Source organism: Doryrhamphus excisus, linkage group LG20, assembly GCF_037039965.1.
Source record: "Doryrhamphus excisus strain RoL-2023G ecotype Guam linkage group LG20, RoL_Dexc_Guam_v1.1, whole genome shotgun sequence".
In the NCBI taxonomy this organism is placed as follows: domain Eukaryota; kingdom Metazoa; phylum Chordata; class Actinopteri; order Syngnathiformes; family Syngnathidae; genus Doryrhamphus; species Doryrhamphus excisus.
This window is the reverse complement of record NC_136376.1, coordinates 3,159,968-3,175,784: the sequence shown is the minus strand read 5'-3', so window position 1 is coordinate 3,175,784 and position 15,817 is coordinate 3,159,968. Positions and strand designations below refer to the sequence as shown.

The following is a 15,817-nucleotide window of genomic DNA, read 5'->3' as shown; positions in this document are numbered from 1 at the left end:
TAATAGAATGTATGATTATGTATTATTATAACCTGATTTTAGTAGTATAAAGTTGAAATATTATCAAGTTGATATATCCTCCCCCCATTTGTTGTTTGGACCCTGTTTTCTAAAGCGTCGCCATAAGGAGTGGCTAGTTTAATGTTTTCTTGACCGTCAACCATCTGCAATAAAACTCCAAACAGCGGCCAAGGGTGTTCCTCGGTGTTCCTCGGTCTTCAGTTACCTGCTTGGAAATGGACTTTCAAGCACCAAGGCTCTTGTTATTGTTTGATGAATTTTGCAGGTCACAACGTCACAACGGGAGTTTGTTATGTGCTTCAAAAACTGCAGTTTCGAGGGCGAATGTGTACGCTAGTCCATGAAATATGTACTTGGTATCTGAAATAAATGTGCATGTTTAATCAACATGGAGTGACTGTTAATAAATAAATAATATTTCTCTTCCTGTGTCCCACTATAGCTGCCTCGGAGGGGAGAGTCAACGGCGGGGAGGATTTCTTTCAAAAGGTGAGTGTTAAAAGTACTTATTATTATCTTAAGGTTGTGTTTTCACCCGCTGAGCTGCGTGTCTTTCCTGGAGATGTTAAAGCGGAGTTTGGGGTGCACATGTCAGGTGCAGCCTCCAGTTGCTCCGACAAACCCAAACAAAACAAAACACCAAGAACTGGAATGACACTCGATGTTCTTCAGTCGCTGCAGGCCACTGCGCTATGATCTCGTAACGCGGCAGCTGACACAACAACAACGACCTTTCTCTCTTGCTTATGTAACAGAAGACAAAGTACAAGTTGGTTTTGTAAACTTGAAAACATGCACGATGTAAGGCCGCACGAGTGCCGGCTCTGATGCCTCATTGACTTTATTAGGTGTTTAGTTCACATTATAGCCGCATGGTGGACGAGTGGTTAGCATGTTGGCCACACAGTCCTGGGTTCCATCCTCCGCTTGGGCATCTCTGTTTGGAGTTTGCATGTTCTCCCCTGCATTTTTTCCAGGTACTCCAAATTTCCGAAAACATTCATTTATTCATTTTCTATCGCTTATCCTCACGAGGGTCGCACAGGGTTGCTGGAGCCTATCCCAGCTGTCTTCAGGCGAGAGGCGAGGTACACCCTGGACTGGTGGCCAGCCAATCACAGGGCACATATAGACAAACAACCATTCACACTCACATTCATACCTATGGACAATTTGGAGTTGCTAATTAACCTAGCATGTTTTTGGAATGTGGGAGGAAACCGGAGTACCCGGAAAAAACCCACGCATGCACAGGGAGGACATGCAAACTCCACACAGAGATGGCCGAGGGTGCAATTGAACCCTGGTCTCCTAGCTGCTAACCGCTCGACCGCCATGCAGCCCCCAAAAACATTAATTTATGCTAGGTTAATTAGCGACTCCAAATTGTCCATAGGTATGAATGTGAGTGTGAATGGTTGTTTGTCTATATGTGCCCTGTGATTGGCTGGCCACCAGTCCAGGGTGTACCACGGAGTCAGCTGGGATAGGCTCCAGCATACCCCCACGACTAAAATGGATGGATAGATAGACATTATGAACTGACATGGTGGCATGGTGGGCGAGTGGTTAGCGTGCAGACCTCACAGCTAGGAGACCCGGGTTCAATTCCACCCTTGGCCATCTCTGTGTGGAGTTTGCATGTTCTCCCCATGCATGCGTGGCTTTTCTCCGGGTACTCCGGTTTCCTCCCACATTCCAAAAACATGCTAGGTTAATTAGCGACTCCAAATTATCCATAGGTATGAATGTGAGTGTGAATGGTTGTTTGTCTATATGTGCCCTGTGATTGGCTGGCCACCAGTCCAGGGTGTACCCCGCCTCTCGCTAGAAGACTAATGCTAATGTGTAAGTTTTCATGTAATGCTAGTGTAAAGCTGACTATAGGGGTGTTAGTGTTTGTTTAGAGGGCTCTAATAGTGGTAAAAAAACATACTGTAGATAACTTTTCTATGCTTTCTATGCTATATTCCGGTTTCCTCCCACATTCCAAAAACATGCTAGGTTAATTGGCGACTCCAAATTGTCCATAGGTATGAATGTGAGTGTGAATGGTTGTTTGTCTATATGTGCCCTGCGATTGGCTGGCCACCAGTCCAGGGTGTACCCCGTCTCTCACCCGAAGACAGCTGGGATAGGCTCCAGCGTGAAGATAAGCGGTAGAAAATGAATGAATTGAAATTGAATTGACTTTGGGAATTCTGGAATACAGCTTAATCCTGCCATATTTATATTTATTTAGTTCAGTATGGGAATAAGCAGAAGTCGGTATCATGTTGACGTAGCACCAGATGATTCCGCCAAAGGATACATACGTTACAAAGTCTCCTTCAGTTTTGTGTTGGACTTAATGAAGCGGAGTAGAAAGACCAATTAAACTTTTCCTCAGGCACATTTCACCAAGCATGTAATGCAAAACAGGCGCCTCCTCTGTGGAATTTTTACAAGTACCGTACTCTAAGTCTCCTTCTTTTACTTACAGTACATGTCAAAATATCATCCATGTCCACTTCGTTGCCCCCTCAAGGTCACCCGAAGACCTCAAGTATAGTAATCACAGCTCGTGGTTACATCTACGCAAATTACAACGAGATGTTTTTATGGTGGAATTTCCACTTGATTCCCGTGATCCCCGTGCGTGCCGGATTCAAGGCTGGAAAATAAACACGGCGGTCCGCGCTGTGAGATGGTATTGTTGAGAGGCTCGTGTGGAGTACCTTGAAGCTGATGAAAAATGGAAACTGTTATTTTGACCACTTCCTGTCCAGCCTACACGCCCGTGCTCTGCAAAGAGGCTTAGTGGTAGAGTTCAGAAAGTGACAAGAGATTTTTTTTTTAAAGTCCACCCCCATATTTTATCCCCAGGATGCTCTTACTCACCGTCTGCGGGACTTCCTTTGAGTCCAAGTGGGTGCTCCACTCACTGTGACCGTGCATGCTAACAAGAACAGTAAACATTAGCAGTGAAGTTAGCGATAGCAATGGAAACTCTGTATAGCCGTCCCTCGTATATCGCGGTTTAAATCAAATCAACTTTATTTGTAAAGCACTTTTCCTGCAAAGACATGCGGTCGAGTGGTTAGCGCGCCGCTAGGAGACCAGGGTTCAATTCCACCCTCGGTCATCTCTGTGTGGAGTTTGCATGTTCTCCCCGTGCATGCGTGGGTTTTTTCCGGGTACTCCGGTTTCCTCCCACATTCCAAAAGCATGCTAAGTTAATTAGCGAATCCAAATTGTCCATAGGTATGAATGTGAGTGTGAATGGTTGTTTGTCTATATGTGCCCTGTGATTGGCTGGCCACCAGTCCAGGGCGTACCCTGCCTCTCGCTCAGACAGCTGGGATAGGCTCCAGCACCCCCACGACCCTCTTGAGGAAAAAGCGGTAGCTGTGAGGCCTCCGCGCTAACCACTCGACCGCCGTGCTGCCTGGTCCGCGGGGGTTGATCTGGTAAAAGCAGATCAGATAAATAAGAAGGTGCAAGGCCGTTAAGACATTTAAAAACCAGTAAGAGGTTTATTGGTTTTAGACCCGACTTCCATTATATTCATCACTTTTGCATACTGTCATTTTCACACTGGTCCGTGTCTTTGGTCCACGTCCTGTCCGTATTGGCGCCCCACAGTTTGAATGCTCGCTTTCACACGTGACCGCAGGAACCGTACTAGCATACACGCACAATAAAATGCATGCTAAGTTTCTTGTTTTACATCGTAGCTATCATCTGGCAGCTTCAATGTCTGCTCACAGTGTCTTTACACCCCCGATAGGCCCCCTGTGTCCCGCTGCCGTACACACACACACACACACACACACACACACACACACACACACACATTCCAGCTGTAACAACAGCTGCAGCATCGCAGCGCATACCTCTGCCATGTTGATTGCTGCGTGCACGTGAATAGTCACGTTTGTCCAACACATGCCTGTTTGGTTTTTTGAATGCACAAAGCAGCTGGAATCCCGTGGAAGCCAATCATTGTGTCAAGTTTGCGCGATGAGACGCAGCAAAAGTTTGTGTTTCTGGATTCCGCAAAGAGGCGGTGCATCAAAGGTATATAGGTAACTTGTGAATTTGAGATTTTTTTAGGGAGACCCTTTTCATCGAAAATAAACACGGGCGGCCATTAAAATGGTGTGTGGTCTTGTCAGAAATCAGTCCCATCTGCACGACGCCGCCAAGAACAGCAGCCGTGAACAGGAAACGTCTCTCGCTCTCTTGCCGAACAAGGACCTTTTTTTTTTTTTTTTAAAGACACTGATGGAGCGTAGGGCAGGAAGCTGGAGGATTTACGGAAAAGTAATCGGAGCTGCTGCTGCTTTGAAATGTCGTGTTGGTCATGATGGGATCGACTATTTATTTGTGCTGCTGTCCTCATTTTGGGTAGACGCCCTTACTGCAGGGCAGCACTAAAAGGAGGGTGTACAAACTGCAGCCCGGGGGCAATTTGTGGCTTGCAGCTATTTTGGGGGGCTAAAAATATCATTTTTATAATATAAAAATAATATAACATAAATATATTATATATATATATATTAAATATAATATAAAATATACAAAATAATAACATTCTAAAAATATAATTTTAATAATATAAAAAATAATAAAATAATAATATAAATATATTATATATATATTAAATATAATATAAAAAATATAAAAAATGATACAGTCAAAATATTATATTTGTGGCCGATACTGCTTTTGCTCCTTCAATTTACATGAAACAATGACAATGATAACAAATATTTAGACAAGCTTAAACAAACTTTTCTCAAAAAATGCGACTTATGTATGTTTTTTTGTACCTAATTATGCATTTTTGCACATGTCCAAAAGGAGTTTACAATCAGTAACTGTTACATTTGTTCACTTCCTGCTTTCCATAATACAGTTTAAGGTTTTATTTTATTTTATTATTTTTTTTAATTATTATTTTTTTAAATAATGTACCTCGTACCGAAGTACAAGGTGATATGACCATACAATGACATAATGGGTACCATAGTAACTGTCAATATAGTGATATATATAGCACATCATGATCCATGATTATATGAGTACCCATGTTTATATACAACATACACAACAATAAGCACAGATGTTTAAAATTGAATACATTGGCATAATATAGGTTGACTGCAGAATTGGCAAAAAAGAGTTTATTTCCTTGATATTTGAAATAAAACGCCTTTAGGACACGCTCCAGGCACATTTATTGTTGTCACAGACAAGAAAAAGATGCACAAGTGAGGAGCAAATGTGAATAAATTCCCCCACATGGCCACTCTGGCTTCAGTTAATGATGAAAAACTTTATTTAGCTACGGAGGTATTTATTTATTCATTGTGCAGACAACAGCCATGTTGCAGATTAGTGGCCCGGGCCTCAGGCCATGGTGGAACTCATCAGGTTTTGCTTTTGTTGTGAGGAGCCATGTCCTTAATGCCTGCACTGATGCTGTTATTGCAACACTTGTTGGCTCAGAAGACGACATTAACTATGAAAGGTTTGTTTCGACATGACGCTAATGATAGCACTGAGGAATTAAACAAGACAGAGGAATTTTTATTCCACATTATCAAATTCAATCTTGGTTCCGGGCTGCATGGTGGACGAGTGGTTAGCACGCAGACCTCACAGCTAGGTGACCAGAGTTCAATTCCACTCTTGGCCATCTCTGTGTGGTGTTTGCATGTTCTCCCCGTGCATGCGTGGGTTTTCTCCGGGTACTCTGGTTTCCTCCCACATTCCAAAAACATGCTATGTTAATTAGTGACTCCAAATTGTCCATAGGTATGAATGTGAGTGTGAATGGTTGTTTGTCTATATGTGCCCTGTGATTGGCTGGCCACCAGTCCAGGGTGTACCCCGCCTCTTGCCCGAAGACAGCTGGGATAGGCTCCAGCACCCCCGCGACCCTCGTGATGAAAAGCGGTAGAAAATGAATGAATCAATCAATCAATCAAAATGAGGCAAAATGAGTGGTTAGCGCGCAGGTCTCACAGCTAGGAGACCCGAGTTCAATTCCACCCTCGGCCATCTCTGTGTGGAGTTTTCGTGGGTTTTCTCCGGGGACTCCGTTTGTCTATAAGTGCCAGTCCAGGTCTAGTCCAGTACCCTGCCTCTCGCCCGAAGACAGCTGGGATAGGCTCCAGCACCCCCGTGACCCTCGTGATGAAAAGTGGTAGAAAGTGAATGAATGAATGAATGAATGATGAAAATCAGGTGTAAAGAGGAGTAAACAGCTGTAGTTTCCATATCCGACCAGTAGTTGGCAGTGTACCTTAACAGTATTAAAATTCTTTTAATGGCGGGCCCGTGATGGAAAATGTTGTATAAACGGCCAGAAATAAACGAACCTCGACATATAAAAAAAAAAACAACATTTTCAGGAAAAGAAGAAAAGATGAGTGAGGTTACCAGGAAGGAATCCTGCTATGTTTTCATTCCGCATTATCATACTGAACCTGCCTTTAATAAAACATGGCTGCAACGTCAGCATCATATTTCACAAGCGTCCCTGAGGAGCATTTGTTATTTTTATTTTTGTTTCTTTAGATGATAACAATTACGACGGCAGATGTGCAGCGAGAGGAAACAATGCCACATGTTGAAGAAAAATAGGGAGAAAAAAAAAATCCTTTAAATATCTCAAGTTGGCGCGTGGAGCCGTTTGTTCTGCTTCTCGTCCTTTCTGAGTCGTGTATAGGATGCTATGCTAGGTCGATGAGGCCGGACAGCACGTGCAGTCAACCATCATGATGCACGGCGCGACCGAAGGCACACTTGCATGATGTTTGTCACGCTGGCGAAGGACAGGCTTGTCGCTCCATGTTAAACAAGATGACAACCAGAGCAGGCTACTCCCTTTAGAGCATGTGGTGGAATTTAAGCACTTCCCTTTTTAATTTGTGCCCCCAAACCCCCCCACCCAACTCTCTCGCTCTCTCGCTCTCTCTCAAGTATATGGGCTGTTTTCCATTTTGGCGAGAACTTGGAATTTTGAGAAATATGTTGGCTTTTTCGGGAAAAGTTGAGCTTTTAAAGAGCCCTTATTGTGAACAAAGGACTTTTGAATCATCTTCTAAGAGTAACACATGTCCCTATCATGCCCCTATGTCCCAGTCATGATGTGCTATATATATCACTATATTGACAGTTACTATGGTATTGAAAAAAAAAAAAAAAAAAAAAACAACCTTAAACTGTATTATGGAAAGCAGGAAGTGAACAAATGAAACAGTACCAGATGGAGGGGTAGGATTTAATAAGCTTTGCTTCTTCCTACTCCTTTTGGACATGTGGAACTGTGAACTGATTATGTGATGCATTCAATTGTCATCTGATGCATGTTCAAATGAAATGAAACCATTACCATTACCCTAGAGCCCGTTTATGACCACTAAACATAAGAGAAGTGTTGCTGTTTGTGGCACTTTTAAGAGAAGAGGTTTCCCTACACATCTTAAAATGCTAACTACTGTATTTTCTGGACTATAAGTCGCTCCGGAGGGCTGCATGGTGTTCGAGTGGTTAGCGCGCTAACCTCAGAGCTCGGAGACCCGAGTTCAAATCCACCCTCGGCCATCTCTGTGTGGAGTTTGGAGTTCTCCCCGTGCATGCGTGGGTTTTCTCCGGGTACTCCGGTTTCCTCCCACATTCCAAAAACATGCTAGGTTAATTGGCGACTCCAAATTGTCCATAGGTATGAATGTGAGTGTGAATGGTTGTTTGTCCTAATGTGCCCTGTGATTGGCTGGCCACCAGTCCAAGGTGTACCCGGAGACAGCTGGGATAGGCTCCAGCACCCCCGCGACCCTCGTGAGGATAAGTGGTAGAAAATAAATGAATGAATGAAGTCGCACAAGGCCAAAAATGCATAATTAGGTAAAAAAAAAAACATACATAAGTCGCACTGGAGTATAAGTCGCATTTTTTTTGCGGGTAATTTATTTGAACTACTTGACCAAAACAGACATTACGTCCTCTTGGAAGGCAAGTTCTAACAATAAAAGAATAGAGAACAGGCTGAATAGGTGTAAGATATGCTAACACAATGCTTATTCAGCTACACAAAAAATAAACATGAACAGAAAAGGTGTCCAGTGTTTATGGAACATAAACAATTTTTTCATTTATAAGTCGCTCTGGAGTATAAGTCGCAGGAACAGCCAACCTATGAAAAAAAGTGCCACTTATAGTCCGGAAAATACGGCATTTGTCAGTCAGCTGCATATAAAAAAAAGCTATTGATTAGTGCCCTGTGATTGGCTGGTGACCAGTTTAGGGTGTAGCCCGACGTCAGCTGGGATAGGCTCCAGCACCCCCGTGACCCTTGTGAGGAAAACGAGGGTAGAAAATGAATGAATGAATGAACGAATAACGATAACAACAAAAATCCAGCATTAAGGCAAACCTTTGAGCAACAAACTTTCCATTTATTTTAGTTTTATTTAAGCTGATATTGTAATACTATAATATAGGATGACGAGTGCGCTACTGAGAGTTTTAAATAGTGCTCCAGCATCAGACTTTGGATAAACTCTTACCTTTTTCACCTCAAAGATGTCTGCAAAGTATGAAAACAAAGATTAGGAGAGAACATGTCAGCTCTTCTTTTTTTCTTTAAGGGCTAACATTTTTTTCCCCGCGAGTCAAACCCTCCAGAGGTTTGTCTGTGGATTTGTAGCCAGAAAGCCAAGCAAGGTGAGCTTTCCTGTGGTTGAAAGGAGGAGCAGGAGGTTGAAGGTTTGCTTTCTTAGCGTCCCGTGCATGTGCTCCTGGTTACGATGACTGGACTTGTCAAGGAGCTCTCGTACAGATTGGCCTTGGCGTTGTTCACATGTAGCCAAGCCAATTTTTTTTCTGTTGTTTTCCTTTTTTTTTTTCGGAACGTCGGAATGGCGTCTGATTGCTGTGCTGAGCAGGAGCGATACATAATGTAAGCTTATATTACCTGCAGCCGGCCATGTATTTATAAACCGTTTTAACACTCTTACCCTCCATTCATCTCTGGAACTGCCGTTCACATTTTAAACAGTCTCGTTGTCTTTGAAATACAAAATTCCATGGAGGTTTCATTTTTCAAAACTATTTGAACATCGTAGAACATAATGGTAATTGAAATAATCTGTTCCAGGTTGGGAAGAAATACCTTTTCCTGACACATTCAGAATTGTCAAACCTTCTAAATTTTTTTTAAGTCAACTTTTCATCTATAACACATTTTTGGACCTTCTATTCTGTTTATGTTTTGAAATTGTTGGTGAAATGGAAATTCCATGCTTGTAATCGTTACATTATTAAGGTATTGCGATGATGAAAATGAATTTGGGATTTCTTGATTGATGATTTATAGGATTTATACAAGGACGCACAAACCTGACGGGAATATCATGTCTTCATCATCACTACGTTTTTATTCATGTGAGGTTTAAGGACATACTGTAAAATGCTTTCTCTGTGTGGAGTTTGCATGTTCTCCGGGTACTCCGGTTTCCTCCCACATTCCAAAAACATGCTAGGTTAATTAGCGACTCCAAATTGTCCATAGGTATGAATGTGAGTGTGAATGGTTGTTTGTCTATATGTGCCCTGTGATTGGCTGGCCACCAGTCCAGGGTGTACCCCACCTCTCGCCCAAGACAGTTGGGATAGGCTCCAGCAACCCCTGCGACCCTTGTGAGGATAGCTGTAGAAAATTAATGAATGAATGTTTTGAGTTTGTATAATGACATTTTTAGCATATTATACTGTATTTTCCGGACTAAATCTATGACTACTAATTTCTAGATTAATAAAAAATTACATAAAAACAATCAGATTTAACAGTTAATATCTATAAGTCGCGGAGGATTATTTTTGCCGCTTTGTCTCTCAGTTGGTCATGCTCCCCTGTTTCCTTGTCACTACTTTCGAACAAATGTGACATATTGGTGCGTCCCTGTTCATGCGTTCAACTTGTTCATTCTCTTTAGAACCAAAATATTTCCCACACTGGAGATGTGGCATTTGCTTTAAAAATCATCCATTCTGTGACTTCCTTCATGTGGTGCTGACTAACTTCCCAGCACTGCTCTGTGTCCGCTCACTATTACTAAAAAAAAAAAAAAATGTATGAAAAGTGGTGCAAAATCTGACTATCATGCGGCCTACCACCACAGCTTCAGAAAATCCTAGGGGAAACCCTGCAGGAAATCCAATAATATGTGTTACCTTTTGTGTCCCCTGCCATCGCACGCGTTTCTTTGTATGTTTTGCTGCAAAGCCAGAAGCTAAGCTGTAGCGGCCAAATTACTCCATGTGAATTAAATGATGTATTGTTATCTAAAAATCATGTGGTGTCCAGCCATCACGGTTGTTATTACTGGTATATGTCATTGGTGCAAGGTTATATTTGCTACTATTTTTCATTTATTAATTTTTATGCTTTTTGGACCAATAATTTGGGTCAAAGTCAGATTTGTACAACCTTGGGACATTTTAAATACATGCATCCATCCGTTTTCTATGCTGCTTCTCCGCGCTAAGGTCACAAGGGTATGCTGGAGCCTATCCCAGCTGACTTCGGGGCAAGGCGTGGTCATTCTAATAAACATGTTACCTTGTGTGCCATATGATTTGTGGTAATTATCGTCCTGTGTTTCAGATTATGGATGAAACTCAAACGCAAATAGCCTGGCCCTCGAAACTCAAGATCGGCGCAAAGTCAAAAAAAGGTGAGAATTTGCTTCTATTTCTCCTTGCATGATGTTCTGCTTGAGTAGATATTGGACTATCATTGTGTATTAAGCATTAGCATTCATGTAGCAATGTGTTTATTATTGTGGCTGCACGAGTGCTCAGCCTTTTTCTGTCGACTGGATGTGGTGTCATCGAAAAGTAGCGCATGTTTTAGCCTGACCTCAACATGTGTAGTAGCAACAAAGACCGCTAACGCATATCCATCTGGCTCTCACACCTGACTTGGGCTTCTCCTTGCCAACAATAAGTTAATCATTACGCCTCAGTGTGGTTTTAAGCAGACGTTTGTGTTCGGGGGAAAGCGGCAACACGTGTCTGACAGCAAGAACTGATGGATTTTATTGACGGGGTATTCATGTTTAAATCCTGTTTATTGCTGTTTGGAGGCAGTATTGATTTCACATCGGACTTATTTCTCACCTGTTTGATATATGTAATGATTTATTACATACATTATTGGTTTATTTATCATTATCATTATTCATGTGCCCCCATGACAATGTGTGTACCCCATTTCCTAGGTAGTAAACAACAGTATGCCAAGTGTAACATACATGACTTTCACCCTAACACCCGGCTTTTTAAAGCGTATTCAGAGGTAGATAAAGCTGCTGGATGCTGCACGTGGTTAATAAACACATCATCAGTAGGTCGCCTACAGCCGCAGGTGTTTTTTTTTTGGCCCTGACGCTAATTAGAGGCCCTGGAAGTAATTGCTACGCTACTGAAAATAAAATGTTGGAAGAAACTAATATAATTTAATGGCACAAATAACAGCATTTGAGTTGTAAATGATCATTTTAAGGCAGTGGTTTTCAATTATCTGTCATGCCCCCCCCCCCCCCCCGCACCCCCCAGGGACAGAAATATTTGACTGAAAGCAGGAAAATGTAGAGTATACAAGAAGTCTATTCAAGAGTCAAATTACATGTTGAGTACTATAAATGTGTACACGTTGGCAGGTCTGCACTAGCGTTGAAAGTACTCCCTGCCTCTTGCGCATGGATGGATGGATAGATAGATAGACTGTCTTTATTGTCATTGCACAATAACACAGCAGTGAAATTGCCAACGAAATGTCGTTTCCTGGCTCCCGTATAATAATAAATAATAATGTGGAGAATAAATAGATTACATCAAATATGAACAATGACAGAAACAAACTTTTTTTCTGATGAAAGATGACCATCTAATCTATATTTTGATCACCAAAAATGGCTGTGATTGAATGAGGTAATGCGTAAATAGCCTAAATACAGTAGAAAATACAGTATTGTTTATTCAATTTGTACTACTTCATGTTACTATTGTTACGTTCAATATATCTACAGGACGTCCTGTCACTCTCGGCGCTGTTAGCTTAGCATCACGTGTAAAGCGGGCGTGCTTTTGACAAGCAGAACCCAACTGATGCTGACATTCGTCTGTTTCAACTTCCTCGCTTCTCATCTTCTGTTCTTCATCTGTTTTGAGGAATTTTTGGCCGCCGATCCCGGACGGGTAGGCGTCGCTTTCATTTTATCAAAGCCCCTGTGTTTATTAGCCAATGTTGTTCCAGTGCTCTGTTACCAATAAAACACCATCACGCCCATTTGGAGCCTTTCCAACAGGCGTGCTTTGGGTATATGCACTTGATGATGATGATGACCAGTGGGGGTTTGACAATAGGATGTAGCCACGCCTACTTTGTTGCCCACAGGAGAGTTACCAGTGTCTCCTGGAGCCAGATGTGAAATCCAACATGACGGTTATGTAAGATACAACATCTTTGACAGCGTGACATAACATCGCACACGAGTTCAGTCCATCATCAGCTGGCACAGATGTTTTGTGTGCTGAATGATAACGTTTTAATCGTCTGTTAAAGCGGTCCCGTGGTTGCGTCAACGTTTGCGAAAAAATGTTGGACGCTGTCTTTGCATTTATGAGCACACGTGTTCTTGGAGGAGGACATGTGCTTGTTTTAACAAGCTGGTCCTACGGGAATGGAGCGACGCGTCATCTGGTGTTGGAAAGAAGGAGACTAACGCATGTACCCCAAAGGAGGGAATCGGTTTATTTACGTTGTACAGTGTACTGTACATGAACCAGGAAGTGTTAAATGTTTCAAGTTTTTTTAAAAAAATGGATGAAAAGTGGTGCAGAATCATGCGGCCTACCACCACAGCTTCAGAAAATCCTAGGGGAAACCCTGCAGGAATTTTGGAAATCCAATAATACCTTTTGTGTCCTCTGCCATCACACGCGTTATTTAGTATGTTTTGCTGCAAAGCCTGAAGCTAAGCTGTAGTTATGGGGCCAAATTACTCCATGAGAATTAAATAATGTATTGTTATCAAAAAATCATGTGGTGTCCAGCCATCACGGTTGTTATCTGTTTTTTATTTCAAGCAGGAGGTGTCGGAAAAGTTACCACAGGGATAATTGGCTTGTGGTGGCCAAGCGTTCATAGCGACGTCACTTTTTGATCCTTCGATGTCGGCTTTTCCTATCGTTATAGTCAGTCAGGAACTTTAGAAATCCAATAATACTTTTTGTGTCCTCTGCCATCACACGCGTTAATTAGTATGTTTTGCTGCAAAGCCAGAAGCTAAGCTGTAGTTATGGGTCCAAATTACTCCATGAGAATTAAATAATGTATTGTTATCAAAAAATCATGTGGTGTCCAGCCATCACGGTTGTTATCTGTTTTTTATTTCAAGCAGGAGGTGTCGGAAAAGTTACCACAGCGATAACTGGCTTGTGGCGGCCAAGCGTTCATAGCGACGTCGCTTTTTGATCCTCCGATGTCTGCTCTTCCTATCATTGTAGTCAGTCAGTCAGGAACTGTGGAAATCCAATCATGCCTTTTGTGTCCTCTGCCATCACACGCGTTAATTAGTATGTTTTGCTGCAAAGCCAGAAGCTAAGCTGTAGTTATGGGGCCAAATTACTCCATGTGGATTAAATAATGTATTGTTATCAAAAAATCATGTGGTGTCCAGCCATCACGGTTGTTATCTGTTTTTTTTTTCAAGCAGGAGGTGTCCGAAAAGTTACCACAGTGATAACTGGCTTGTGGCGGCCAAGCGTTCATAGCGACGTCGCTTTTTTATCCTTCGATGTCGGCTCTTCGTATCGTTGTAGTCAGTCAGTCAGTCAGGAACTTTGGAAATCCAATAATATCTTTTGTGTCCTCTGCCATTACACGCGTTAATTAGTATGTTTTACTGCAAAGCCAGAAGCTAAGCTGTAGTTATGCGACCAAATTACTCCATGTGAATTAAATGATGTATTGTTATCTAAAATAAAAATCATGTGGTGTCCAGCCATCACGGTTGTTATCACTGGTATATGTCGTTGGTGCAAGGTTGTATAATGTTGCAAGTTTCAATGCTTTTCCGGTGAAAACAAAATATTGTTATTCCACCATTATAAAACTATTGATACATTGGTTTATGTATTAAGCAGACATTTAAATCATGGAATCCAGTGAAAAACACGATTTTACGAGGTGCCAGAGCCTTCCGTTTATGATCCACACAGCTTGAAACATTTGCTAGCAAGGTAACAACATGTCTGCAAAAAAGCTCAAAAGGCTATTTTGGACTTTTTGATCACTTTGGGCTCGACTTGCCAATATCATAAAAACCTTGCAACTCGACTTGGACTGTGACATTAAAGGGACAGTTCGGATTTGAAGTTGCATGACATCCCCATCAGCAATGTAGCGCATCAACAGTGACATCCCCCCGCTTCATCCCGTGAGCTGAGTTGTAATTGGTTTTGGTTATGGAGGAATATAGTTTCAGCGAGTCAAGTGTCCAGTCAAACCTGACTAACACAAGACTCACCGATGGCGTCATGTGTGTTATTTTTACACTTCCCATTCAAAAGGAGGCTAGACTAGAAGTTTTCCCTTTGACTTTTTGCTCCAAAATGTCATCTTTCACAGCGAGTCTGGAAGCGGTTTAAAACTGCGTGCTGGCAGCAGATGTTTGTCACCTTTCCACTTGAGCGAGTCCATCAGAATATGAGGTCCTCGTTTTCATTTATCACCTGCAGCCAACCAAGTCTGACACCTGCACAGGCGCGATAAGGCCACACTTTCACCTGTAGGGCGCAACTTTGTGTGAATGTGTGTGTGTGTGTGAGTTTGTGTGTGTCTCCGGTGATTTAATACCATGAGGAAGCACATAACTCTCTGCATGTGTCACTTCCTCCCACCAAGTTAAAGGTCCCATATTATTTAGTATTTAGAGGTCCCACAACAGTGTGCTGTAACTTGATGCTGGAATTAGCTAGCTTAAATGCTAATGAGCTATTTCTATACGCTTTTTACATATAGAGTCGTCACTCGCTATTATATCACTGCCTCACTATATCGTGGTTGACTATGGCCTATTATTAGTCCAAAAATACTGAAAGACAAGCTATATGTAGTATCATGGTCACTAGGCATCAGTAATGTTATGAGATATGATGTCGATATGATTACCTTACCGTATTTTCCGCACCTGGAGGTGCACCGGAGGCGCACCGGAGGCGCACCGGAGGCGCAGTCTCAATTGCGGGGTCTATTTCTGTACGTAACACATACATAAGCCGCATGTTAAAACATACATTCTGCCAAAAAAAAAACGGCAACGAGTTTAATTGAACTTTATTCTACTATTCAACAATAAATTTTTAATAAATTTTCATCCACAAATCCATCAAAGTCCTCATTTTCTGTATCTGAATTGAACATCTGGGCCATTTTCACCATCAAACATGCCGGGATCTCCTCATAAACTTATAATATGAGGGAAAATACTGTCATTTTAGAAGCACAGAGCTGAAATATTAAATGAGATTATAGCATAATGAGAAATAAGATGTATTTTTGGAGAAATTAGGTTAGGGAAAAAGTATTAAAGTCACACTATTATCTCACTGCTAATGAGCTATTTCTATCCGCTTTTTACATATAGCGTCGTCCCTCGCTATTATATCACTCCCTCACTATATCATGGTTGACTATGGCCTATTATTAGTCCAAAAATACTGAAAGACAAGCTATATG

General features: G+C 41.9%; 1 protein-coding gene across 2 annotated transcripts in view; it reads left to right on the top strand.

Moving 5' to 3' along the window:
- The window catches only part of LOC131107954 (protein bicaudal C homolog 1-like), a 61,723-nt gene that overhangs the window by 15,405 nt on the left and 30,501 nt on the right, over positions 1-15,817 (top strand). For both annotated transcript variants that reach the window (XM_058058488.2, XM_058058490.2), the window contains exons 2-3: positions 464-510; positions 10,679-10,748. In XM_058058488.2, coding sequence (XP_057914471.2) covers positions 464-510; positions 10,679-10,748 — 117 coding nt within the window. The remainder of the gene's footprint in view (positions 1-463; positions 511-10,678; positions 10,749-15,817) is intronic.